This window comes from Lissotriton vulgaris, chromosome 7, assembly GCF_964263255.1.
Source record: "Lissotriton vulgaris chromosome 7, aLisVul1.2, whole genome shotgun sequence".
In the NCBI taxonomy this organism is placed as follows: domain Eukaryota; kingdom Metazoa; phylum Chordata; class Amphibia; order Caudata; family Salamandridae; genus Lissotriton; species Lissotriton vulgaris.
The window spans coordinates 1,277,321,457-1,277,349,189 of NC_141695.1; the positions used below are offsets into that span (position 1 = coordinate 1,277,321,457).

Genomic DNA, 27,733 nt, shown 5'->3' on the forward strand with positions numbered 1-27,733 from the left:
TATAATCTGGGGTACTTGTTGCTGGGCCTGATCTTGTCTAGGGGGACGCGGTCTCTCCTTGGTCTTACCCGTGGCGATATTGTGTTTCAGGACTGCACAATCGTTTATATAATGACCTGGTTGTTTACAATAATTACAGACTCCTTTAACAGGAGCCGTCGAATTACTAGGCTGGGTCGCACCCTTCTTGTGACCGTCAGCAGGAACTGACTGGGCAACTAACATTTTCATTTTCGTGTCTTTCATACGTCTTTGTTCATGTTCTTGTTCTTCTCTGATTCTATTCTGGTGGTACTGTAACATTTGTAACATTTGTGAAGGGGTGTTAGCTTGCCAAGTACTCTCGACTTTCAGTACTCTGTTCTTTACCTGTGGTAGGGAATTCTCGACTAATTTCGTTACAAAAAGGTGTGGATATGATTCACTACCTGGTTTCAGGCCGCTGTTAATACCAAAACGGGAATAAAAATCACTAGTGTCTTCATCGGGTTTTTGTTTACAGGCTGAGATTGCACCCCAGTCTTCTTTTTTCGTACTTAATAAACGTGGCAACACTTGTACTAACAATCCCGGTAACGCTTTAACTTTGTCCCCAAGCCCTAGGCCTGGAACCCGAGTATTCTCTTCGTTCTCTAATGCTGCCCACTCAATCTTTGCATTTCCCACTTCCCACTCTTTTTCTTTAAGTTTCTCGTAAATGCCAGCAGGCAGTAGTACTTTCAGTATTTTCATAAGGTCAGGATAAGTGTAATCACCCATGAGCAACATGTCTTTTATTTCACGGTGAAAACCTGCGGGATCTTTGTCATGGCTGGGTACTAGTGTTTTCATTTCCAGTAATTCTATTTTTGTTATGGGTGTGTACACAAACACACGTCTAAGTGTATTATCAGGATTCTGGACTGGGTGCACTTCTCGTAACGGATTCTGTCTGTCCATGTAATACATTTTTCTTTCCATGGAATGTGCTGAATCAGACTGTGGACACAGGAAGGCACTATATCTATGCCGATGTTCTAAAATCACTTTAATTAGATCGGTACCTAGACCTCTCCATTTATTCATGAGCAGTTCTGCTAATATATCCGGCAGGGGCCCTGGATCAGAGTGTTGACTTCTATACAATAAGAGCAGATGTTGTATCATGTACGTACCAGCTAAACGCTGTTCACTTGGTGTCATGTTCAAAAATGTGTGTGCTAACGCATCATCACTATATTTCCCCGCATCGTCAGCCCATTGTACTGCTGACCTAGCTAATTCTTGTTCATCCATCGAATCGAGTACATGGTACCCCATTCGTTCTCGAAGTCTGTTATCAGTGGCTTGGAATAAGTGTTCAGGAGTTCTCGGATTACACATGGCTTCTTGAAAAATTCTTTTACTTTCTGGACGCACTGGGCGCATTGAATTATTAAAGGGTCTTCCTTTACCTACATACGCTATTGTTTCTCTAACTGGTAATTGTGCTTGTCCTGTTCCCGTTTCTGGTTGCTCCTCCTCCCCTGAAGACTCAAACTTGTCTGATTCCAGTTCTGGTTCGGACTGTCTTGTTTCATGTATTTTTATTACTACGCTTCTGATTCTTTGATACATGTTTTTTATACAATACTGTTTATCGTGGTTCACGTCTGCTATATTCTGACCCCATCTATGAAGTGCTTTCATTTCCTCCGGGTCTACACCCGGCCTATCTTGTTCTCTTATTAAGCAGTTTATAAAAAAACGTAATATCTTGGCTTGAGTGTCAACTTTCTGGTGAGCCATGGCCTGGCCAATACTCTCAGAGCCTTCCCCTGTTTGAACAAAATGATATATTCTGTCGAGATGATCAATCATTCCGGGTAGTGTCAATAAAAAGTTGGTGACCCGTCTTAGTCGTACTGATGCGAGTATTAATCTGTCATCATTTCTACCGGGTACTGGATCATATCTACAATCCCCGATACGTTCCTTCATTATATCAAAATCGGCTGCCCGAGGGGTACGTTGTTGTGCTAGATCCCTGTAAGTCCATCTATGTGCTTGTGGTGGTGTCTGGAAACCTGACGCGCCTCCTGATGCGCCGTCTCCGAAGGGGTTCATTGGGTGTAAGGTAGAAAGGTTAGTTGTAGGAAGAGGTGGAAGGGCTGCTGGAAGACCAGGAGGGACAGCCGGGACGGGAAGAAGAGGAGGAGGAAGAGGAGGAGGAGTAGCTTGTCACGGAGGTGGGGGCGGATTGTCTCGGGGTGCAGCGCCGCCAGGAGGAGGTGTGTGTGGCGGTGCAGTATTAACATATTCGGGGGCTACATCATCTAGATAGGAAGAAAGGAAAATGTCCTTTGCGGTTTTCTGATGTATTTTAGTCGGGAGCATTGGAGGTGGTAGATCTTTTGATACTTCCGCGGTGGCCTTAGGTAAACCTTCGGTTAAAAGAGGGTACATACCATTCATGAGTGTGTTTCGTTGTCTATCTACTTGTTCTATTTTTACTCGGATACCTTCCTCAACTAATACGTTTTCTTGGGCCTTGTCTGAATCCTCTTTCCTTTTCTCTTCCTTTCTGTGTGCTTTTTCTGTGCGCCTATGCGATTCTTTACGCCATAATTCAATGAAATCTTTCTGTGACTGTCTGGCTTTCTTTTTCCATAATGCTTCTTCTACTCTCATGATGCAATCTGCATCCCATGTCCCAGCAGCGGGCCATCTCTGATTCTCCGCTAGATCCTTAGTGTAGTCTACCCATAACTCGAGATATAAAACGGCACCTAGGCCATGTTTGTGGTACATAAAGTACCCTGGAGTGTCCCTAGGTGGAATGGGAACGGCTTCCTCGAGTATCCCTTTTCTAGTGTTTATTTGTCTTAATTTAGAGAATAACGGCATCTTAAAACCAGGCTACTTGATCCTTATTCAGATATGAATACACTAATCACAATAATAAAGATCGAACAATCACTCATACCACGACATTTTAAGACACATTAAAACATTTTAAGACGAACAACAATGATTAGAATAAAACTAGCTGACTGCATGATACTGTATGTACTGCTAAACAGTACAGATACACTGCTAAACAGTGCAGACCAGGCCTGTGTACCCAGACCCGTCTTGACCGGCACAAACTAATGCGCACGTCTAGATGCGACCCCAGCAACGGTACTCACCGGGATGCACGGAAACAGAAGGCCTCGGAAACTCTGGACTGGACTGGACCGGACTGGATTCGGACTCGACTCGTGACGCGGATACTTCGGAACTTCGGAACCTGGTGGGCCTCCGTATACCTCGGATCTTGCTCTCTCAGCTAGGCTCTGGTCGGGATCCTCCGCACTCCTCACCGCCTCGTCTGGGTGTTAATCGCAGCCTCAGTCACCTCCGTTGGCCTGAGGGAGATACAGGAAATCCTGCGGGTACGCGTAGTGGTCCGTCCGGCTGTGGCAGAGGGCCGGGCCTGCAACGCACCTCCGGCGCGTGAGATGGGGGAGGGGTCCCTATTCGGGCGCCAATTATGTGGTAAAATTAAATTACCTATACTTAATTTATGCGGTAAAGTTCAATAAGAATAACTCATGAAAAATAAGAGGCAAAATCCGTGATATATGAGGTTTTAAAAAAGGGTTTTATTCCTTAAAAAGGAATTGGGTAATTGGCTCGAGCCAAGGTGGCATACCATTCCGTCACCACGCAGGTTCGGGAAGGGACAGACAGACAACATTTTATTAAGAGACATTCATATATATAGTCAATGCATTACAGTAATGTCATATTGCAGAAGGCGTAACAACTGAGAGGGGAGATAAGAATGCATATACGTAATAAAAAGGCGTTACAATGGGCGTGCATAAAGGCGTGAACTAGAAACGTCATTAACATGAGGTCACAAGTAGGTGGATCCATAAGTGAATCCTACGGTGTCAGCAGAAATACATGGCAGAGATGTGCGCGCAGCAGCATGACGTGTGATTTACGTGTAACTGTTGGGTGAAGGGGGACTTGACATTTGGCCCTACATGTGGAGACAGAAGTCTGGAGTGTCAGATCAACCTAATCCCGAATCGTATCTAATATCTTATGTTTAAGGAACAGTATTATCTGGAAGCGAAAGGTCTCTCGGACAGAAGCTATTCTATACTGACTGTGAGTGCGTGTACAAGCGTCTACGTGTCTGCATGCGAGGGGGCATGGGCCTACCATGGAAACAGGAGCTATGAATTACTTGCACGGAGGCAGTGAGGCCGGGCCCTTTGCTCTGCAGCTGGAAGGATGTTTACCTGAACTACGAGACAGGAATGTATTCTCGAGGAGCGGAGCAGATAATTCGAAGGTTGAATACAGTCTTGGCAGGCAACAGGCTGAGCCAAGCGCCGTTAGCCGCGCAGGGAGTAAGGCAGAGGTCACAGTACAGAGGCAGACCCAGGCTGAGGCCTTTCAGAGTCAACAGGAAAGAAAAAGCTTGATGGCAGAATTCAGGGCCTACTTCGCCAGAGCTGAAAAACGTGTAAAGTACACCACAAAAAGACGTTGGCATGGCATACTTAGAAACGGACTATTCGACCCATTCAGGGTGGGTCTGGAAGAGGACATGTTAACGTTGGACGCAAATGTGTTTGCGTCTTCATAACTGGCTCAGGAGGGAAGTTACATGCACTTTAAGTTCGTACATGGAAACGGTGGGGTACACGTAGGGAACATTTCTTGACCATAAAATTTATATTTCCTCAACCTGGTGGCTGGACCAGAGACTGGGGTAGGCTCTCCCACACCCGGTCCTCCTCCTTGGGACTTTGTACCCTCCCACCTAGAGCTGTACACCTCCTAGAATTGTCAGGGCACCTGTGGCAGGTGTCCCGCACAATTCGCCCACCAGTTCAGGGGTTCTATCTTGCAACTGGGTTACGAGGTCAGGGGGGACACCCTGAACATGGCCTTTCAACCCAGGGTCTAGACCCTCGGGCTGCACCGGGGTCAGAGGCGAGGACTCCCTCCCTCTGCACTCCCTTCCAGAGCACTGCACCCTCCCAACTGGAGTGGTACCCCTAGAAGCTACCTCGGTCAGTACACAGATTACAGTTGCCCCTTCCTCCAGGTCAGACAACACCTGAACCTGGTTCTCCAACCTAGGGTCTAAACCCTCAGGCTGAACCGGGGTCAGAGGCGAGGACTCCCTCCCTCTGCACCCCCTTCCAGATGGCTGTACCCTCCCACCTGGAATGGTACACCAAGAAGACAGACTGGTAGGGACACTGATTACAGATGTCCCTCCCTCCAGGTCGGGTAACCCCTGTACACGGCCTCCCAACTCAGGAACCAAACCCTGCAGTTAAACACTTGCCTGGCGCACCTGGACTTCCTTGGGAGCACGCATGCCCCCCCCTGAGGGTAACACATAACTCCTGTGTTGTGTGATAGTCTGCCTGGTGCAGATATCCCGCCCCCTGTCCATCTGACAGTGCGTGAAGATCCCCCAGAACAGAAGTGGTTTCTCCATGGTCATTCTTCAGTGACACAGCCCTTCTGGTTGGCCCCTGACCCACTGGTTCTTCCACTGGGGACTCTTTCCCCCTCTCCCCCCTCCATCTGGACTTCTACACCCTCCCAATTGGAGCGGCACTGCCAGACACCAGAACTACTGGAGCTCTGCTTACAGAGGCTCCAAGTTCTCTAGACACTGGGAGACTCTCCTTAAATGGCCTACAAGTACAGCCTAGGCCCCCGACCTGATGTTCCCTAAAGAAACCATCCAGGCCCTGAGACTGGGTTTCGGGTACCTTGGGACAGAACCCACACTCACTCCTCCTCCTCTGAGAAAGGACGTGAGCCCCTACACCCCTCCCACTACACGGGGACCTAACTGGGCTACACTGAACCTCTTTCATCACACAGGACTGGAAGATACCTGAGCCACTCTTGTTGGACTCACTCCTCCATGCTTCTTCAGACCCTCTGGAATCCACCAAAAGGTCTGCCTTCAACGTGAGTTCCCTGGGGTCGGAGAACTCACTCTTCAACAGGTGCCAGGGCAGACGAACTCAGCCACCTTTGCATGATGGATCACGAATGGCGCCTGAACTCGGACGTGGCGCACGGCCTTTTTCGGGCAGACAATCTCAGCCGTCGATGCCTAGTGGATCACAAATGGCATCTCCAGTCAGAGGTGGCGCAAAGTCTCTTTCAGCAGTGGTTAGAATCCTTGGTAAGCTTTGATCACCTCCGAAGAGAACGTGCAATGTCTGCAGTACTGCGCGCTGGAGTTTCCAAGGAGGCTTTTGCTCGGAGATGCGTTTCATCACGAGTGGAGCTCAGACCTGTTGAATGCCTTCCCACCCATACCATTCCTGCCCAGGGTTCTGAAGAAGATCAGGAGCAACCAGGCCTAAGTCATCCTTGTGGCGCCAGACTGGGCAAGGAGAGGCTGGTATCCAGAGCAACTCTGCGCCTCCATGCGTGGAGATTGAGCAGTGGCAGTTGATGGCTTTTGACCTTCCTCCAGAGGTCTGTAATGTTATTCTGTTGGCCAGGGGGCCCTACATTAAGTCGGTATATGCCGCGCATTGGCAGAAAATTGTATTCTACCGTACCGAAAGGTCTATTGACCCTTTTTCTGCTTATCTTTCTACTGTTCTTCTGTTCATTCTGACCCTTGACCAGCAGGGCTCTGCTCTGGGAACTCTCAAGGGTTACGTTTCTGCTCTGTCTGCTTTTTTGCGTCTGCCAGACCAACCTTCTCTTTTTTAATCTCCTATTGTAAATAGATTTCCAAAAGGGCTGGTTCACTTGTTTCCACCCACACCCTTTATTATGCCACAATGGGACCTTAATTTGGCCTCACTTATTTGATGTGCGCTTCTTTTGAGCTTTTGCACAATTTTCGCCTCCGGCTGTTGACCATCAAAACAGCCTTCTTAGTGGCGATTACATCGGCCCGGAGGGTGAGTGAGTTACATGCATTATCCAGTTTGCCTCCTTATTTTATGTCTTTTCCGGACAAGGTGGTGCTTTACACCAGGGCATCCTTTTTACTACTGGTTGTGACTCCATTCCATCTGGGTCAGTCCATCACTTTGTCCACCTTCTTTGCTCCCCCATATCCCTCGAAGGAGGAGGAGCGTCTCCACTGACTAGACCCAAAAAGAGCGGTGTCGTTCTACCTTGACCGCACAAGAGAGTTCCGGGTGGATGACCAACTCTTTGTGGAGTATGTGGGACAAAGAAGGGAAAGGCAGTGCAGAAAAGAACCAACTCTCGCTTGGCTGTTCTCTGCATTAAAATCTGTTACGCCTTGGCAAAGAAGCAGCCCCCTGAAGGATTAGGAGCGCATTACACCAGGGGAAAAGCTGCGGCTCCAGCTTTGGCTCAGGTGTCCCAGTCCAAGACATCTGTCAGGCAGCGATGTGGGCATCATTCGACACGTTTGCAAAACATTATTGCCTTGATGGTTAAATGCGCAGGGACGGGCATTTTACCCGCCTAGTCCTGCAAGACCATTAAGTCTAGTCTATGAGTCCGCAATCTGCCGCGGGATGGTATAACTTGGGTATCCAATTAAAAGGTAATGAATCTGCTGCTAGTAGTCTCTATCAGATGAACAAGTTACTTACCTTCAGTAACGCACTATCGGGTAGAGACTCTATATAACTGCAGATTCCTTACAGCCCCATCTATGCCTCCACGCTTTGCAGACTGATGTTGTAGGACTAGGGTTTCTCCCCTTTCAGGGCCCTAGTTTTGAACATGTTTACATCAGTCACTTAGTGGTTCTGCGCCAAACTGGAATGGCATGGTGAGCAAAAAAACAATGAACTTAGGCTCCTATCTCTGTACTGGGGTGAATGTATGACATTGTTCTGCATTATGTCCATCAATTGTTCCATGCCACTGGAGTCAAGCTAACCTGGCTGATGAGGGCTGAAAGCCTGAAACCGGTCCTAGGATTCTTGTTTCCAGTTCAGGGAGGACCTGGCCTGTCAGTTTGGTCTGGACTGTTCCCATGGGGCACAGGGTCAAGACTGATTTGCATTTGACTGGGTCCAAATTGGTGTGGCGTAGTGGGCAAAAGAACAATGGATTTAACCAAGATCTTTTAACTGTGGGAGAATGTTTGCATTGTCAGCATCCATCCATGATGTGCTAGCTGTAACACTTTGCATCACAGCAAATCATGATGTGGCCTGGGGTGCCAGATGACTGGCCATGTTGCACGTCGCTCTGCATATGAAAGCCGGGTGTCTTGCAATGCGCTACCACATGCCTCGAGACTGCAAAATGACTTGTTTTTTGGCAGTGTATGAAGGAACCAAAATATTATACTATTGGACTCTACTTACCAATAGCCCATATACCTTATAGTAAATAATAAGGTCAGTCGGCAATGGAGAAGGTTCAATCGTTTATTCTGCAGATACAGGCCCTGACAGGGGAGCCGCAGTCTACACGACCGTTGGAGGTGCGCAGAGGAGACTGACTACATACAAACAGGGCAAAGCATATATACGTTTCATACATAGCACGATCTCACCCTACTAGGAAAGATACATCTTGTCAGTGAGCCAGCAGGAAGACCCATATAAGGCACAATTGATTGCGAGTTGCTGGGCCCAAGCTATTCCGGGGGCAGGTCAGTAAGGTGCCTCCCTTTCTATCTGTAGCTCGGGGAGTGCAGGAACGGGTTCTGCTAGAATGTGCGCATCCCACAAGAAGGGCAGGTGTGACCTTGGGTTTCCCTGAGCTACAAACTGACGAGTGAAACAGACAGCTAGGTCTGCCATAATGGTTTCGAGCAGAAAGCCTAATCACTTGATTTCAGGGAAACAGCATTGAAGACAGAGAAACGAAACAAGATGGCTCCGGTCATACCAATAGGCTTAGGCAACACTAGAGTGAATCGTCCTAACTATAATAATACGCTGTGAATAATGCAATGCTAACGAACGGTTATAGGGTTATTTTGTATATATTAGGCCAATAATACGTATTCATATCACATCAGACGGCCCTTTTGGCCTACTATAGCCAATATAACTAATTCTATTCTACAAACACACCCTCATCGATCTGCATTAGGTCTGAGACCTCCTTTTGAATCATCTGCTTGTCGACCTTGGCTTGCAGGGAGACAGTCAAGGCAGACGTTATCTTGGCCGCACAGAAGGAACAACAGGCAGGGCCACAATGGAATCATAGGCAGCAAGTAAATATGACTCCAAAGGCTCCAGCAAGAATCATAAATATCTTCCAACCCCAGGTAGATAAAAGACCCCAGAACCATCCACTAAGGGACCAAGTTCCATTGTCGACATGTGCTTCACTAGCTAATCGGTGTAGTTTCTGAATGGCAAGGTGTATGGTAGGGGCCGAATCTGGAATAAAAACGCAACAAGAGCTGCCGATCACGCGACTGGCTCCACTTCTATCAGCTAAGATGACGTCAAGAACCATTCGGTTCTGAAGCGAAACAAGCCTTGTAGCCTGAAGCTCAACAGTAATGTTGATCAGAATCCCAGTCGTGGTCTGAACCACATTTTCCACCATTCTCGACAGGAGTCTTATACTACGCTATTGAAAATCGGTCCCCAAAAAGGAGTGAGACCTTTGGAAACATCTTCAAACTGTTGTAAGGAGGTATCAGTCTGATCAGTACTATCAGTATCAAAACTCCTAATACTTCTATTAGATTCTATGTCTCGTCTAACTAGTTGATGTGTCTTATGATAATCAGATGGGGCAATATAAACTGGGGGGTAGAGGAATGAAAGGTAACACCGCCCTGCCTATCCCCGGGGAAGCCAAGTATATGCGTTTTCACCCCACACAAAATATACATTCGGGCGAGTAATCACGGGAGGAGTACTGTATGTATGCAAGGTGTAAGTGTAATTACATCTACTGCTTCCTACCTTAACATGACCTCGTCCCTGTATGCAAAAGGAAGAAGTACTATTTATAATGGGAATTGGCAAAGCCTTGTCATTAGTGACATTCCTTTCCTTAAAATGCTGAAAATACATGGTGGAGTTGAAATGTTCAAAATCCTGCATTTCCTCTTGTAACCAAGTAGCATTTTCATATTCAGTATATACATTCATACGGGCATTTGGGTCCAAGGATCCCTCTCCTCCATTCCCTTCAGCATCAAATCCTTGGTGCCGCTCTATATATGTCAGGATGGCCTCATAATCTTTTTCAGTATATATCTTAAGGTCAGCTACATAGTGAGAATACATTAATGACAATATTTGGAACCAGGCTTCACAGCTTGCAAAGTGGGATAGGGGCAAGCAGATGAACAGGCCATGTTGATGCATTACTGATGGAAGTAACCCACAGACCCAGCAATTTGTCTTGTTGGTGGTGCTGTGGGTCTGATGTAACATTTCAATGAAGAAATTTTTTGCATAAGTTTCTCTGTGTCTAGCCTTATGTGGGGGTAAGGAATAAAAAAGATGTTCTTCTTGGGCAGGAGTAGTTCCTAGCAGCTTCTGTACAAGGTGCTGAAATTCTAGATACACAAATACACACATTAGAATCACCGTAATTACAACTATAAAAGCCACGAATGCCAGCTTCACTCTGGTGGTCCATCCGGAAAACGATCGCGTATTATCAATATACTGCCGAGGGGCAGTTGGTCGTTCATCCTCCATGACAAATCGGGCAAAAGGAAACATGCTCTCTATAAGTCCAATTTCTAACTCGGATTCTCTCTAAAAGTCCAAAAACTAATCTTTGTATCCACAAAGCACGCACACCACCAGAGGGTTCTTCTTTCCACTGAGGTATCTTCTCCCTGTGTCCGTTAGAGCCTCACAGGCAGACTCCTATCGTTCATCAAAGAACAAGCTTTATATTCCAGTATTACGACCGCAGCCCTTAACTCAGTCTTTCTTTCTGAACAGAGCTGTTTAACACAATGTTCCAAGCTCTCAACGGGTTCAGTCCAGTGTCTCGCTCAGTACCCCAGTAATTCTATCCAACGTTCCTCAACTCAAGTCTCTGTCTAGCTCCTACCATTGGAAGCTGGGGTAACCCGCTGTTTTCGGGGCCGCTGGTCGTATTTACAACGGCCAGGTTGCTCCTGGTCAGAAAACAACTCAACTGCAAGGGCATCCGAGGCGTTCAAAACTTGTGGTGCCTCAGAAACGACAGCCTCTGCGGGTTGAGCTGACTCACTTTCACCTGTGGGCAACACCTCACTCGGTTGCCCTACTTCTTGGGCATCTGAAAAAGGCACAAAGCTTTGAATCTGCTCTCCTTCCTGGCTTGGAATTCCTTCTCGGTTTTGTAAATCAAACGGAAAAGGCAGCGGCAGACGTTTCAGGTGACTGACATGGATCCAGTCCTTTCTTCCATGCACTTTCACCGCTGTTCTCGTAGCCAGGAGGATCTGATAGGCCTCAGGCCACCTGGACTCCAAACTCAATTCCTGCTGGTAGTTCTTCACCAGTACCCACTGGCCAGGTTCCAATCGATGCCCAGGAGTCTCCGGTAGTGGCTGCAATGTGTCCGATACCTGTTAATGAATAGAACGTAAATCTTTAGTCAAAGCGTACAGGTAGTCTGTCATCAAAGGGTAATCAATATCTCTAAAGGATCAGGGTCTGGGAACTCCCCACACATTGGCAGGTCTGCCAATTATTACTTCGTAAGGGGACAATCCAGTTCTAGTGTGAGGGGTTGTTCTTAGAGATAGTAATGCCAATGGGAGGGCATCCGGCCAATTTAATCCAGTACACTCACAGATATTAGCCATTTTTAATTTCAGTGTGCCATTATATTTTTCAACTAGTCCAGCCGACTGGGGGTGTCCGGCGGCATGGAACTTCTGTTTTATCTGCAATCCTTTAAAAACGCTCTGTACTAGCTGAGCATTAAAATGAGGCCCGTTGTCGGACCATATGACACGGGGCAAACAATATCTGGGCAGGTATTCCTTCACCAGAGCTTTGGCAGTTGCAACTGCAGTGGCTTCTTTAGTAGGGGAAGGCTTCAACCCATTTTCTAAAAGCACATACCACCACTAAAACGTATTTTAAATTATTTACCCTTTCCATCTGAATGTAATCAATTTGTATTACCTCAAAAGGCAGGGACGGTGGGGCAACATTTCCACTCAAAACAGATTCTCTACCTCCAGGATTGTGGCGTAAACACACCTGACAATATTTTACTATATGTGCTGCAGTTTTGGAAATGTTTGGGTTGTTCCATACTGGGTCTAATACAGCTATTAGTTCAGCTGCCTGGGCTGAGTGATGGGAGATCCTTGCGGTCTCCACCACCATTTTTAATGTCGTGATAGCATAAGCAGCTGTCGCAGTGCCATCTGGTAACTTAAAACAAGAGCCATCCAAATACAACTCCCCTTGAGGTTCAGATAAAGGGATGTCAGTAAGATCTACGCGTCCCTTTGTTTCTTCTTCTGCTCTAAATATACAATCATGGGCGTCGTCCTTTTCATCGTTTGAAGGGAGGGGTACTAGTGTGACTGGGTTCAGAGTGGCACATCTTTTGATCGTGATATGGGGTGCAAACAAGGTCAGCTCGTACCCTGTCAATCTTGAACTTGTAAGGTGCTGGGTCTTAGTTCTGTTCAAAAGAATATCCACAGCATGCAGTACCATGACTGTGAGGTCTGTATTCAAAACTATTTCCTCTGATTGCCGGATAGCCACCGCTACTGCAGCCGTGGCCCTCAGGCAACTCGGAAGAGCTTGTGCAACATTATCCAAGACTGATGAAAAGAATGCACAGGGTCTCTGCTTCCCACCAAAACCCTGTGTTAACACTGAAAGCAAACAACCGTTCACCTCATGCACATAGAGTGAAAAAGGCTTTCGGTGATCTGGAGTACCCAAAACAGGTGCAGAACAAAGAGCAGACTTTAACGAATCAAAGGCTTCTTGACATTCATCCGTCCAGGGTAAGGGTTCATGCACATCTTTGGTTGTCAAATGCAACAAGGGTTTAGGGAGAAGTGAATAGTTAGGAATCCACTGGCGACAGTAAGAGGTTATGCCAAGAAAAGCACGAACATCACATTGAGTACAAAGAACAGACATGTTAGTAATTACAGATATTAGCTCTGGAGTCAATCGTCTCACCGCTTTCAACAGTAAGTGGCCGAGGTAGGTCACTTCCTGTCGACAATACTGAAATTTAGAAAGGGACACTTCATTTCCCTTCGTAGCCAAATGTTGTAACAATTTAACTGTGGCTTCCTTGCAGCCTTCCTGCGTGTCGGAGACCACCAGAATATCATCCACATACTGGATGATCGTATTCCCTGCTGGTAAAATTAATTCATCAAGAACTGCCTTCAAGGCTGAGAGCAGAGGCAGGATCAGGGCGTGCTTCCAGGCCGGCGTGCTTCGCCCGTAGTCAAGGAAAGGTTGAGCAGCGAATTAAGCAAACTGTTAAGTGCAGGCGCTATTTTTCCAAGACATTTCGCTGGGCAAGGATCCAGCGGCGATCCGGATTGGAGCCGAGAGAGAAGGTCGAGGGAAGAAGTTACGGATAGGGAAGGAAAGTCCGAAAGGACAGTACTCCTATCATCAAGTGGCGAACGGACAGAGGCCCGGTAGCTTGTAGAAGAGCCTAGGCCGGCGTCTGGGAAGGAGTCTTGAATGGACTTGATTTTGTTGATAAAAAAGTCCCCAAACTGACTAATCCAGGCCTTGGAGTGAGAAGGGGAGGGTGAGCTCGAAAGAGGGGAAATGAACTCCTTTACAATCCTGAAGAGTTCTTTACTCTTATTTTCCGCCTCGTCGATTCTGCGCTCCAAAAAGACCTTTTTACCCTCGAGAATATGCTTACGATAGCTCCTAACTACCTCACGATATTTAGATTTATCCTCTAGGTCGTACTTACGCCGCCACAATTTCTCTGCTTTCTTAAAGTCCTGGCGCATTTTTCCCATAGAAGAAGTAAACCATGGGGCCGAAAGAAATCTTGTCACTGACTTAGCAGGTTTGCTCGGGGCCAGCTCATCAAATCTAGCTGTCAGCCACTTCTGGACGGCGTCTAGATCTTCCTCCAAATTACCAGAGAGGCAACATGGTTGACAGCACAAAGCATTGGACAACATTTCCGCAGTGACTAGATGGAAAGGCCGCCCCGACCGTTTCCCCTCTTTCAGCACTCTGGAGCCAGTCAAAATGGAAGAAAGAATGCAAAAATCAATTAGGAAATGGTCGGTCCAAAGCACAGGATGCGGCACAGACACATCCATCTTCCTGGTCGAAAAAATCTGGTCAATAGTGTGGCCCTTGATATGAGTGGGGCTGGTGATATAAGGTAACAGCCCCAAAGGAGCAACCATATCTTGCAGTTTAATGGAATCAGGATCAGCTACATTGTCCATATGGACATTCAGATCCCCCAGCAGGATGCAGTGCTCCGATCTGAGGCATGGCACTGACAAAGCCACCTGGAGGTCATCCAGAAAAGAGCCCAAGGTCCCAGGGGCTCTGTAGACAAGGATCCCAGTACACGTATGACTGGGAGAGAGCCTAAGGGAAAAGCCTAAGGCTTCACACCCAGTGATATTCTCCACGGAAAAGATAGAACAGGGGACACTCTTGTCCACAATCAGAGCCACACCCCTACCTTTACCTCCCAATCTATCCTTCCTGTAGATGTTGTAGTTTGAAGGAATGGCAGTCGCCAGGTCCGGCCCTGAGCACTCTCCTAGCCAGGTCTCAGTGAGGAACAGGCAAGTTGTTTCAGAGCCATACAGCAGGTTCAAGGAGTCAAACATTGACTGGCTGCTTTTCTTTGTGAAATTTTTTTTGGGGTATAATTAATCTTTTTCTCATCAAACGACCCCGTTAGAGGCCATTGTGTGGTATTGGGTTCTCCAGGCCTACATACTCCGCAGAATACCCTCTACACCATAAGAACTGTAGGCACGGAAACTAGAAAATGCAAAAGACAAGTTTATTAAGACCCCATGGGGTGGTGGTACATTCCTACAGCACCCTTCGGCAATGCAAGAAGTATCACACCGAACATCGGTGTAAGTCCTTCTTTTATACAGTTTTACAGACATTAAAAGATGGGCGGTACATGATTACAGAGTTTTAGGTACATATATGGTCATTTTTGGAACACAGCCAACTCATGGGAGGGGTTACAACACCACTGGTCAGTTTGGCGGAACATTCCTAAGTGATGACTGGTCAGTCGGAACTGCACATGTGCGGGCTTGACCATTACTAAAAATAGCCTGTTGCTGGGCAAACTCAAGTGGTCAGTGGTACCGAGAAAGGACTAAAGGGCATGCTGACCACGAGGCGACACATTCTCTAAAATGGCCGCCGTAACATACAAAATGGTGTTTAACAACTAAGGCCAAGATACGGGAATAACGTGTAGCAAAGCTTAACGCTAACCCAGTCATTGTCAAATTACTACAATTGCAAATCGGAATTATCTTTGGTATACTTATTCCAAATCGTATTAAACAAAATCGGTGTAAGACCGTGTTTCACATACATATCAAAACTGGGGCTACCCTTTCTTCCAGCTGACAGCAGCACCCGAAACATATTTTACTAAAACAAGACATTATTGTAAATGTTCACACAATTCTACTCATATATTTCAAAAATCATTCACCGTCGGACGCGTCCCCTTCACCACTCACACTCTCATATTCTTCTATTTTTTCGCCATAAAGTGCTGTAAAGCGTCGCAAGGCAATAACTTTTTCAGTACTGAATACTTATTCTATGCAGATGACATGTCTTCAGAACGAACAGAGCCCGTCGACTCCTGTTCGGGGAACCGATTCAACAGATTTCCAGACCAACAAAATTCAACAACAAAAGGAACAGTCGCTAGACTGTTCTGAGATCACCTTGTAGGCGAACCACGAACCCTCTTACAGGCCATCCCATGGTCCTGTTCTGGTTAGGCCGGGTGTCTGGGCTCGCAGCTCCAGAACACTAGCTTACCCATTTGCTCCCAGGGCTTTCCTGAAAAGGATTCGGCCGAGCGAGTAACTCAGTACACCGCTAAGGCACCAGGTGCTGTCTCAAGTTTTCACCAAACAAGTCCGTGAGGCATCTACCCGTGCTGCCACTTTGCCGCAACGTCAGACCCTCAAATTCCCTTGTGGTCCGGCTTCCCCGGCCACCTTCAGAATGCAGTTAACCGCTACTGAGGAAAACACTTCTTCCAAGTGTCTCTTATCCAATACTATCAGAAATTCACTCACCTGGTGCACTCAGGTCCATTGCGAATTCTCCACTGCCGACTCCTAGACAGACTGACACAGTCTGTTCTTCTCTCGAGTTAAGCCCATAGGACTCCGGCGTAGGGTCTTCAGCAGCTGGGAGGGATACTGGACTCGAGAGTGGAATTTCTTGTTTTTGTACCACAAAACGGATGTTTCAAATCAGGATTCTCTTTCCGTCCACCCACTCGGCCAGAACTCCTCCCTGTCCCTTCTACTCCTATGTACAGAAGGGGACGACCCTATCGTGGAGTCCCGGCGGAGTCGCCAACTGAAGGAACCAAAATATTATACTATTGGACTATACTTACCAATAGCCCATATACCTTATAGTAAATAATAAGGCCAGTCGGCAATGGAGAAGGTTCAATCGTTTATTCTGCAGATACAGGCCCTGACAGGAGAGCCTCAGTCTATACGACCCTCGGAGGTGCGCAGTTTCATACATAGCACATTGTCACCTTACTAGGAAAAATACAACTTGTCAGTGAGCCAGCAGGAAGACCCATATAAGGCACAATTGATTGCGAGTTGCTGGGCCAAGCTATTCCGGGGGCAGGTCAGTAAGGTGTCTCCCTTTCTATCTGTAGCTCGGGGAGTGCAGGAACGGGCTCTGCTAGAATGTGCGCATCCCACAAGAAGGGCAGGTGTGACCTTGGGTTTCCCTGAGCTACAAACTAACGAGTGAAACAGACAGCTAGGTCTGCCATAATGGTTTAGAGCAGAAAGCCTAATCACGTGATTTCAGGGAAACAGCATTGAAGACAGAGAAACTAAACAAGATGGCTTCGGTCATACCAATAGGTTTAGGCAACACTAGAGTGAATCGTCCTAACTATAATAATACTATATGAATAATGCAATGCTAACAAACGGTTATATGGTTATATTGTATATATTAGGCCAATAATACGTATTCATATCCCATCATGGAGGTGAAGCTTCTTTTAGTGACCCTATAGATCATTGTGTGCTGGCTGTGTATTGGGAAGCAAGTGTTATAGTAAACATTTCAGCATCTACAGTGGAGGAGACCATTGAGTCCGATGGACCTGCAAGCTGAGGCACACTAAAGCTCTAAGCCTCATCATGTGTGGCCCGATCCGATAAAAAACAGATAATGATTGCATATTCTGAGTTTTTGGGAGAATAACATGCAAATTTTAGTACTTGCCACACCAAAATCTTCTTCTTAATGAAATTAATGTATACTACTCTCCTTGTAAATTTACCAGATTTTATCTGCCAAAATTCTTTATCACCCTCAATAAAGACTAGGTACCATATCACTCAACTCACAATTCCAGCCCACCCCTGATCAGGTCTCCAGTGCTCTATAGGCTCTTTCTGTCCACAGGTCTCAATGAAAAAGCTCATAAATAGCAATTCATAGGAATGCAAAGGTAGAGTTAACAAGTGGAAGTCGAGGACTGGCAAAGAAGCGGAGTCAGAAATGAAGACAAGGAAAGAGAAATTATGAAAAGCAAGATAAAAAGAGATTTAAAAAAAGAATGCAGGAGAAACTAAACAAAGTAAAAGTAACAATTTGAGAAAAAAAGTGGGGAAGAAACAAATGGAAAAAGATGGGGAGGGGAAAAACATGGGAATGAAGTAAGGTACATTGGGGCACATGCTTGAAAGGTTAATTTTGTGATTAACAATTAGCACTTTGTTTAGAAATTGCTATTTGGTAATCACAAAATGCAAAATGCAGTTCAACAAAACAGACAGCAAATATAGATTCTCTAATTGCGATTCCTTAAGAATCGCAAACCCAATTAGGGATCGCTATTTGCAATTGGGTCTCCATTCTTTCCTATGGGCAAGGCTCATAGGTGATAATGGTATTGGATTACCTAAATTTGCTATTATCTATTTGGTAATTCCAAATTAGCTAATGCAAAGACAAGGGTGCCAGGGCCTCCTGAGGTGCCCGTAACCTAAAAAGCTGCTCATCTAAGTCACACAAATGCCCTAGGGGCATGTGTGCGCCACATGGCACTTTGAAAAATGCAGTTTTGTGCATTTTAAAAGTATGCACATGGTTACCATCAATTTGAAGTTGATGGGAATTAGCATTTCCTAAATTCACCGTTCGCATTTAGGAAATCCTTCTTGCATGTTCATTATGGAATGGCAAATTGTGCTTCCCTATTTGCATTCACAATTTAGGGAATCGGGATTACCTAAATTGCGAATTTAAAAAACGTTCATACATTAGAAAAGACCGTTTTATGATCACAAACAACGGATTTTTGCGAATCGCACTCTTTGCGATCGTAAAATAGCTTGATGCATGTGCCCTAAAATCCTCCGAACAAAATAGGTGTATCAGCATCAGCACATAGCCAGTCCAGAACTGCCTGGAATGCATTTCGTTTTTTGGGCAAATTCTTTTTAAAAAGTTGCTGTAGGATGCACTGATTGTCCCTTTTTCTTAAAAAAAAAGTTTGCAGGGAGAGAATATCCCTTTGTCAAAACACCCTAGCTTCTTAGCACTTCTAGGAAAGGCAGGACTTACTTGTTTCTCTCACTTGGTGCTTTGCGATATGGTTCAAAGTGAGGGGTATTTAAATACTTTAATTTTCTGACTACTCACTGGTGACAAGGCTTAGTCATTGCTTGTGCTGCCGATTGTTTTTATGCTTGCAGTCTTCGACACTGTCAACTGAGTAATGAAATCGTATTCAGTTTTATCAAGCTCAGAGTTGTAGTGATTGCTGATCTTTATCTTTCAGATGTTTTTCATTGACAAGGGGGAAGTCGAGGTGCTTTCAGATGATGAAAAGCAGGTGGTGGCGAAACTCAAGCCTGGACAATATTTTGGAGAGTGGAGTTTGGTTTTCAAAGAACCACGAATGGCCACTACCAGGTATAAGTATTAATGTGCAATCATTCTCATGTCTTTCCTTCATAACATAGATATTGTAATTTTTAGACACAAGAGCTGAAATCTTGCCTTATCATGGAGTCTAATGTATCTGTGTGATGGTAAAACGGCAGGCAATTGCCAAGGCTATCGTGCCCTTTATTTAGCCCCTGTTGGACACACTCTCGGGCATGTGGGCAAAATCAAGTTCTGTGCCCCCGGTCAACAAGCATGTCTTCATCGCCGCCGACCATCTCCATGCAACCGTGAATTTCTCGCTCAGCATCCAACACCAGAGAGCTTTGTGGTTAAGGCAAGTTTTCTTCAGCCAGCCATGCTCTGCGCTCAGCGAACATCAGCTACCTTCTTGGCTAATCCAACTATGCTGTATAGTACATAGACACTCAAATCTTACCTGTAGTCCCATATGACTTGAGAGCATCTTTAGCTCAAAATGTTCAGTATGAACTGGATGCGGCTACATTTGTTATCTTGTCTGACTTGGACAAGACTGATTACTTTGGAGGAATAATTAGAATGAGTGTAGAGCTTTTGCGCCATGTTTGACTGAGGTCTACAGGCTTCTTAGGGGTTGTCCAGGCATCCTTAATGAATATCTATTTAAATGGCTCTTACCTCTTTGGGGAGAAGGCAGATTCGGCATTAGACATCTCAGTTGTGCTAACTTCTGAACCGGATAACAGTGCTGGCCTGGACCAAATCTTTCCTGTCCAGTCGGTCTCAGAGGGTTACGATGCACCCATTTGAATCTGAGGACAAACCCCTCCTGTGCGGAGTGCCCCAGGGTTCTGCCTTAAGCCCTTTATTGTTTAATGCCTATGTGGCCCCACTTGCCAAGGTAGTAGAGTCCTGGGGTGTCAGGGTGGTCTCTTATGCTGATGACACTCAGCTTGTTTTTTCATTTAGAGACCACTCTGACTCCCTCTTTTCCAACTTTAGAAACTGCCTTGGCAATATTTGCACTTGGATGTCAGCCAATCACCTTGCCCTCAATACCGACAAAACTGAGGTTCTCTTCTTCAGCCAGAAATCTCCTCCCCCTGCAAATCTATGGTGGCCTACCGTTTTGAACCCTCCACCCACTCCAGTACAGGCTGCCCGCAACCTTGGCTTCACATTTGACAACACCTTGTCTGGTAGCGCCCAAGTCAACAAAGTTGCGGGGGCCTGTTTTTCCAAATTGTGCATGATCAGGAAGATTTTCCCCTACCTCCCCCAATCATCCCGCAAAACGGTTGTCCAGGCACTTATCACCACTCATCTAGACTATTCTAACAGTCTTTATGCAGGTGCCCCCCAATACCTAATTGACCGTCTGCAAATTGTCCAGAACGCCGCAGCTCGGCTCATTGGTAATATTCCTGCCCGCACCTCGGTCAGAGCCTACCGGGATGAGCTTCACTGGCTCCCTATAGCCCGGCGCATCAACTTTAAAATTCTGACTCTGACATTCCGTGCAATTCATGGAATTGGCCCGCTCTATCTGAGAAAACGCCTCAAGATTTCATCTTCAGTTAGACATCTGAGATCCAACAGTCTCCGTCTACTGATGGTTCCAAGATTTAGGCTTTCTCGAAGTGGCGGTAGAACTTTCACGGTTACTGCTGCCAAGCTCTGGAACAGCCTTCCTCTTGACCTCAGGTTCACTGAATCCGAGCCAGTCTTTCGACGCAAAATTAAAACCTGGTTGTTTACTAAACGGTAACAGTTCTTCAGCATCTCTTATTTCTCTCAGTTGGATTTGATCCTGGTTACTCTCTCTGGGGACACTCAGGTAATCTTAGCGCCGGGACACCTCCGCCGGAGGTAGCCGCGCGCTTTACAAGCTTCGAAAGAAATAAATAAATAAATAAATAACTCAAGTTGGTTCTTCCAGGTATCAAAATAATTGCTACATTAAACCCAACTTGATTCGCAACTCAAATTTAATGTACATTTTTAAGTAAATGGCAATGTTAGAAAAGTGCCACTCTGTTGCCAAAGTGTTCCAGTGACCTTTTAAGGTTGGTGGCCATGACGAGACAGCCTTCTTGACTCCAGGGGAGAAGTGTGAACAACTCTCAAGAAGGAACACAGAGGGCCTGCCTTTGGAAGAGGTGTTTCCTCTTCCTTGCAGGAAGGCGAAATAGGGGAGGAGCCCAAAAGGCAAGCTTTAAAAGGGAAGCTGCCTATGAAGAACAAATGGTGGACACACACAAGTGGGGCTGCTATTTTGTTCTGGTAAACAGGTAAGCGTCAGGGGCAGAAATGGGGAAGCAACTGAAAACCAGTTTTCCCAATGGTTTAACACCTCTAGTGTGGGCTACCACATACTGAGAAAGGGGTTCTGCCATAATGGGAGTGGGCAGACTATTGCATTCTGGGACAACTAGATGCCACACTTTGCAGAAAGTCTTAATCAGACAGGTGGTGACCTGGTAGCCCAATGGCTAGGTCACCCCAACCCCAGAGGACAAGTTGTGAGCATAAAAATGTGACCCCTGGCAGCCAGACCTCAAATCATGTCTGCACTGTAGAGTTAAGAGGACTGAAGAAGGAATGTCATGCTGTTCCCTGGACCCCACAAAATGAGGCTGCACTATAGACTGGACTGCACCTGCTGATACTTGGGCCAGCAAAGCGTGGACAGTGCCTGTGATGCCTTGCTCAAGGAAAGGTTGTCCCCGAACAGCAGAAAGAACAAGTTACTCCATGAGTCAGTTGGCTGACTTCCTGTTACAGCTGAGGGCCACAAATGCTGAAGAAGCCTGCCTTAGCTAGTTTATAGCTACATTTGCTTGATCATCACTGACCTCTGAATTGCCATCTAGGAGACTGAGTCTCGATGCTCAAAAGTTGCACCTGAGTCTGCTGGACCTGCAGTCTTCTGAGTGGTCTTCTCACCCATGACTGACACTAACCTCATTTAAAAGGAACTGCTGGTTTTGCTTTAATTGGAGACCTGTCGTTAAGTGTCAACTAGTTTTTGGTGGCCAACATCACCCCACCGTGTTCGTGGACGAAGAGTTGGCCCCAGAAAGACCCCTGTCACCACATCAGCATCCACATCATCCTTTAGGATCTTCAGCATCCTGTATCCCTTGCTTCTGATAGAGACATCTAGCTGCACATTCATTAACTTTAGAATTCTCCCTAAGCACCAATCTGGATCTGGAGATTTTTCAGTAGTACCTCTGCACACCGGGGGATGGGGTTGTATGGCTCTGTGATGATGTCAACTTCGGTCATGATGTCAGTGGAGCCATATAAGTCCCCTCCAGCACATGGATGTCAATTTTTTTCTTTTCCGCACTGTAACGCTGATCCAGACAAGTGGTTCCTCAGGTCATTTTTTTGACCTGCTTGATACCTTGTTGTCGGTGGAACAGCGAGCCTTTGTCTATGTCTACAGGCTTCAAACCTTGTGGGTCTTGTAGGGGACAAGTCATTGATTGACCCACATACAATTTGTATGTTGTATTTAGGCGAGACCCACAATGTCGAGGAATGTAGCTCCTGCCATAAACTGAGGCTGAGCCACTCAAGGAGCAGCATCTGAAGTTGATGGCGGTACGTGTCACAGTCCTTGAAGGCTTCCCATCCTCGGTCTTCATTGTCCCAGGAAGAGCGTTCACAAGGTCCATCTAGGAGCTGAAACCGATCTGGAGGATGTCGTAATCCAGGGAAGTCAAAAGGCAAGGGACAGTTAAAGTCACAGCATTCTTGGACTTCACCACGTGGAGACTCCATCTCCCATAGCTCCTCCTGCTCGATGGTTGAGAAGGCCGTACGCGTCTCCGCACCACATCTCTCAGTGTTTCCAGGAACCGGGCCATTGATTGCTCAGAAGAGGGAATTTTATAATTCCTTACACCTTATCCTTGGGACTCCATCTCCCTCTGGAGCACCTTTAGGCCCAAGGAGATGAGTTGGGCACCGTCGGGTGGTTTGTCGTCTGTGACCGTTGAACCATTGGAGTTGAAGGGTCACCGCTGGTCGACATCGACTGGTGCCACTTTGGCACAGGTCCATAGTCCTTCAGGATCTCAGCCTACGATGCCGTACTTCGATCAGCTGACTCTGACGTCGGCAGCGGTGGTCAAAGTTGTGTCTCCTCCTCCGAGTAGGCGTCGTATGACGTAGGATGTGGAGCCGACTATTCAAATTGAGGGGAATATGCAGGTTTTAGTTCATTCACAGGAAGTGGTTGTGGAAAGACAGCCTGTGTTGATTGAGGTAGGGCACTTTCAGCCCATTCTTGACAATAATGTGCTTCAGACGGAGGGAGCTGGTTGTCTGCTCTGGGGGAGACTAGTGTCCTGGATTCTTCACCAGCTTCAGGGTTGCATTCTCCCCCTGGCCTTGTTATGGAGGCCAGTACCTACTTTGCAAACATGCTAAGGAATGTGCTTACAGATTTAAACTTGTCCCTTACTTCAGTGCAAAGGTCCACAGAGACGGTTAGCAGGTGAGTAGGCTTACCATAAGGTGTTGTATGGACACTACGGACTCTGTTGGTCGTAGTCATGGCATAGGCAGTGGCATTAAGGCATCATGCTTGGTTGAAAACTTCAGGTTTCTCAGAGCCTGTCCAGTCGACTTCGGTCAACATGCCATTTGATGGCACCCATCTTTTTGGGAGTCAAGCTAATGCCGCGTTAATATGCTTCAGTGATAGATAGAGGTCTTCAGAGTCATCATTTTTTTCATTTTCTGTTTTTTATGAAACTTTTCTTTCTGCTTGAGATATAAACTATTTCTTTATAAAAGGGTAAGCTTTGTTAGGGCATGCTACATATTTATTGTTGCTTTGACCACTTGAGTTCCTGCGAGGGCAGATGTTTTATTCTCAGCATTATTTTCCCTGCTTTAAGTTAGTATTGATTTAGATGACAGAGGGAGGTTACCCTTTGTCTCTTAGCCTCTGAGGATGAGCTTTGTGCTCAAGAGGTTATTGTCAAGAGATATATCTTCTTGTATTGAAGATTTTCTGTCACAAGCTTCTTTGAAACAGTTCGGTATGCTAAAATATGTGTGGTTTTAACCTTTCATTGTCTCTCATAGAGACATATTGGTATGCCAGTGGTAAGTCTTGTATAAAGGGACATTGTGGTCTTTACTCGTTAGCGTAATCAGCCTAGTATGTCCTCAATATTCTAGTGGTGTGCAGATTTATTATGGCACTGGTGGATTCAGACCCTATGCACTGCATTCTTTTGGATACATGCTCTTGTGGTTCATCCTTCATAAAGGTCCCTTCGGTTATGCTTTTTATGGTGCAGGTTGTTTTCTGTTTCTGAGCAGACTGTATATTTATGACAAGGGTTTCAATTTTTGAAGAGTTTGCGCATAAATTCAGAGTTCATGGTTTGTTCTATGGAAGACCCGAGTTAGTGGCCTTTTCCTCTGTGGGAGGTGATAGATAATTCATTTGTTCAAACTTGGAGCATGACTAGGTGAACTCTGTATCTTATGATGTGTGATAAGTACTATTGGAAACAATCTGATGGAGACTTCTAGCTGCAGATTTCTTACCTGGTTTCGGTCATCGAGTTCATGGTAAGAGATTTTGGGCTTTATAGGAAGCTTTTCATGTTATTCTCCTAGAATGCTTTTTGCATCTGTTGGGAAGTTATATTTTACCTGTCCTCTTGGGATATGTGTCTATTTTCTCTGTAGTTCACAGTCCTTGAGAAATCATGGCTGTTGCTTCTTGAAACGGACTTAAGATCAAATTTCGTTACATATCACAAGTGTTGTTGCATGCACTTGTTGCTGACAAGGATTCATTTTATGTATGATTTCCTTTTAATGTTTGGATTTTTCCTAATGTTATGTATTGGTACTGCATTAATAAGTGTGTTCCCTTTTGCAATATACATATTTGGTTGTCGTTTTGAAAAGAAAAAAAAAGTATAGAAAGAGGTTTTAATGTTACTTGTGGTTGCTTCTCTTTTCTCTTTTGTCTTGGTACTTTGAGGGTGCCGACGGGTCAGAGTTATGGTCAGACTGTCAGACTATGACACTGAAGGTCATGAGGGAGCAAGCTTTGTAGATACTGGTGGTCCAGCAGCAAATATTGGCTAGCGAAATTCTATGAGTTGTCAGGCCACTCGGAGTCTATAGTGACACCATTGTATATATATTATGAACATGTCCATATAATACATCTTTGTGGCAAAATTTATTACAACTGGCATACTTGATGAACATCGATATTAGATTCAAATCTCTTTGGTGTTATCTTAGTTTGTTTACAGTACATTATGTAAACTTCAAGTGGTCGTTTTATTCAAACAAACCTCTTTATACCATGGAAGTATTACTGTTCATCTTTGTTTTGGTGTTCATTCATCTCGTTATAATGGAATAAGTTCTGAGTGTCCTTCTTTGAATTTTATCAGGTCAAGTTTTCTCTGATATCTCTTTATTGTTGGAATGATGCAGATTACATGACTTTTGTTTTGCACTCGGGCCTTTTGGCCAACAAGTTCTCTTTCATCTTCGGGGATAGAGGATAATGTCTGATAACTGACAAATAGTTATTTAGGATTTTTCCCCTATTTCCTCAAAGGACTGATTCTCTGGGGCCTGCAGAGTTGTTTTTTATTTAAATGTTCTGTGACAGTGATCATGGATTCTATTAAGAGCCAAGCTCTTGTTTTGCTAATTCTACATACATTTGGTCGGTTGCTAGTTATGATCAATTGGTTCTCTTTGTGAACTTTGGTAGGATTAGTTTGCAGACCCACTTCCAGGGGGTATAGCAATGGTATTTAATTCAAAAGTTAAGGAATCTGCTGCTTGATGTCTCTATCTAATGTAAAAGTTACTTACCTTGAGTAATGTAATATCTGGTAGAGACACAGTTTAGCACCAGATTCATTAACTCCCTGCCCATCCTCCCCACTCTGCGAATGACCTATGAGTTAAGGATTATTCCCTTCTTCAGTACTGGTTTTATATACCGGTAATCACTATCTCAACTTATGTTGGTACTTAACAGACAACTTGGCCTGGCCACATAGGTTTTGCTTAGAAGTTGCCATACCATCCATTTTCAAATGTGTGTGGTCGGTAGGGTAGTGGGTATTTTCTCTTTCACACTGGATTAGACACCAGGGGGCAGTATTGATTTATTTGTTCATTCTTTGACAGTCTTTGTTTGATACCAGAAACATATATGGAGAGTAAGGGATTGTGTCCGTGGACACTGGACGAGGAATACTCCTGATCCCCAGGTCATGAATTGCAAGAAACAAATGAAGGAGTATTACCCGATGAGTGGGATGAAGGCTTTCCAAACGTGGAATCAGTGTTCCTTGTTAAAAAAACACTCACTCACCACCTAGTGGTGACTTGCTTCATCATCGGGGTCCACCCAAGTGGCCTAGCGTCACCTGGGTGTGCTTCGACACCTGAGTTGCAGTGGAGCAGGTTGTGAAGTGTGGGTGCAAACAAAAAAAGTTGGAGTGTTAAAAATTGTCCTGGTTTATTACTTTATACAAGGATTTTAATAAAAAAGCAACTGGACAATGTTAAAATGAAGGTGAGATACTGGAAGGAGAGTTACGACCTACGTATCTCAATTATGTGTTGGTCAACATGTTTCTACCATTAGGGGTGATCCCCGGTATTCATCAGGACCAAGGAAAGGAAGTGGGAGGTGTGGGTCCCCTAAAAGACTCACCCTGTCCTAAATCCTTTGTCATCCAGAGGAAAAGTATTCCAATGGGAAGACACTCCTAAAAATGTAGGGTGTCAGTAAAACTAGAGGAGTTCTCCTGTTAGGCTTCAACGGGCAGGGGGTAGGTGCTTCACGATGTATAACATATTAGTTGGCTGTCATGGAGAGAGGCTGCTCACCTACGTCTACCGTCCACTGCTCGGCTATGGTCGCTAGGCCGCTTGGGTGGACCCCGATGATGAAGCAAGTCACCACTAGGTGGTGAGTGAGGTTTTTTTTAACAAGGAACACTGATTCCACGTTTGGAAAGCCTTCATCCCACTCATCGGGTAATACTCCTTCATTTGTTTCTTGCAAGTCTTTGTTTGATATCATCATACTTTGTATTGGAACTATCAATATGTCACGTAATGGTGTGATTCAACAAAGAGCTTGGTGTTGTTTTTATAGGTTTTGTTTTGCTATTACCATGCCATTCATTACTATTGATGAATGAACTATAGATTGAAAGGTTTTCTTCCCTTACATGAGGGTTATTCACCAGAGCACAGGGTTACACGTAGCCCTGATTTCTTTGTTTCTTTTGAGGTTTTCTTTAAAAACCATGTCTGGTAATAACATACCATTTGATGTTTCTTCTTTATTAATGTCTCAAAGATGTTTTATCTTTTTTGCACACTGCTTCGACAAACAGTTTCTATAGTGGCTCCGCGTTCTGGCGCAGAAGTTTTCACAGAGGAAACTGGTGGCTGCGCGCCAGAGGGGATTTATAGGGTTCCACTGACGTCATGACCGAAGTCGACGTCATCACGGAGCCGTACAATGCCGTCCCGCCGCACGCAGAGGTACTGCTGAATCATTTCCAGATTCAGACTTGCACCTTGGTGGGAGAATTCAAAAGTTAATGAATCTGCAGCTAGGTTGTGTCTCTACCATGTATAACGTTACAGAAGGTAAGTAA

At 45.5% G+C, this 27,733-nt stretch overlaps 1 protein-coding gene across 1 annotated transcript in view; it reads left to right on the forward strand.

Moving 5' to 3' along the window:
* LOC147703391 (uncharacterized) overlaps positions 1-27,733 on the forward strand; it is a 9,287,842-nt gene that overhangs the window by 8,627,388 nt on the left and 632,721 nt on the right. The window contains exon 38 of the mRNA XM_086931832.1: positions 18,955-19,088. Within this exon, the coding sequence (XP_086787958.1) occupies positions 18,955-19,088 (134 nt within the window). The remainder of the gene's footprint in view (positions 1-18,954; positions 19,089-27,733) is intronic.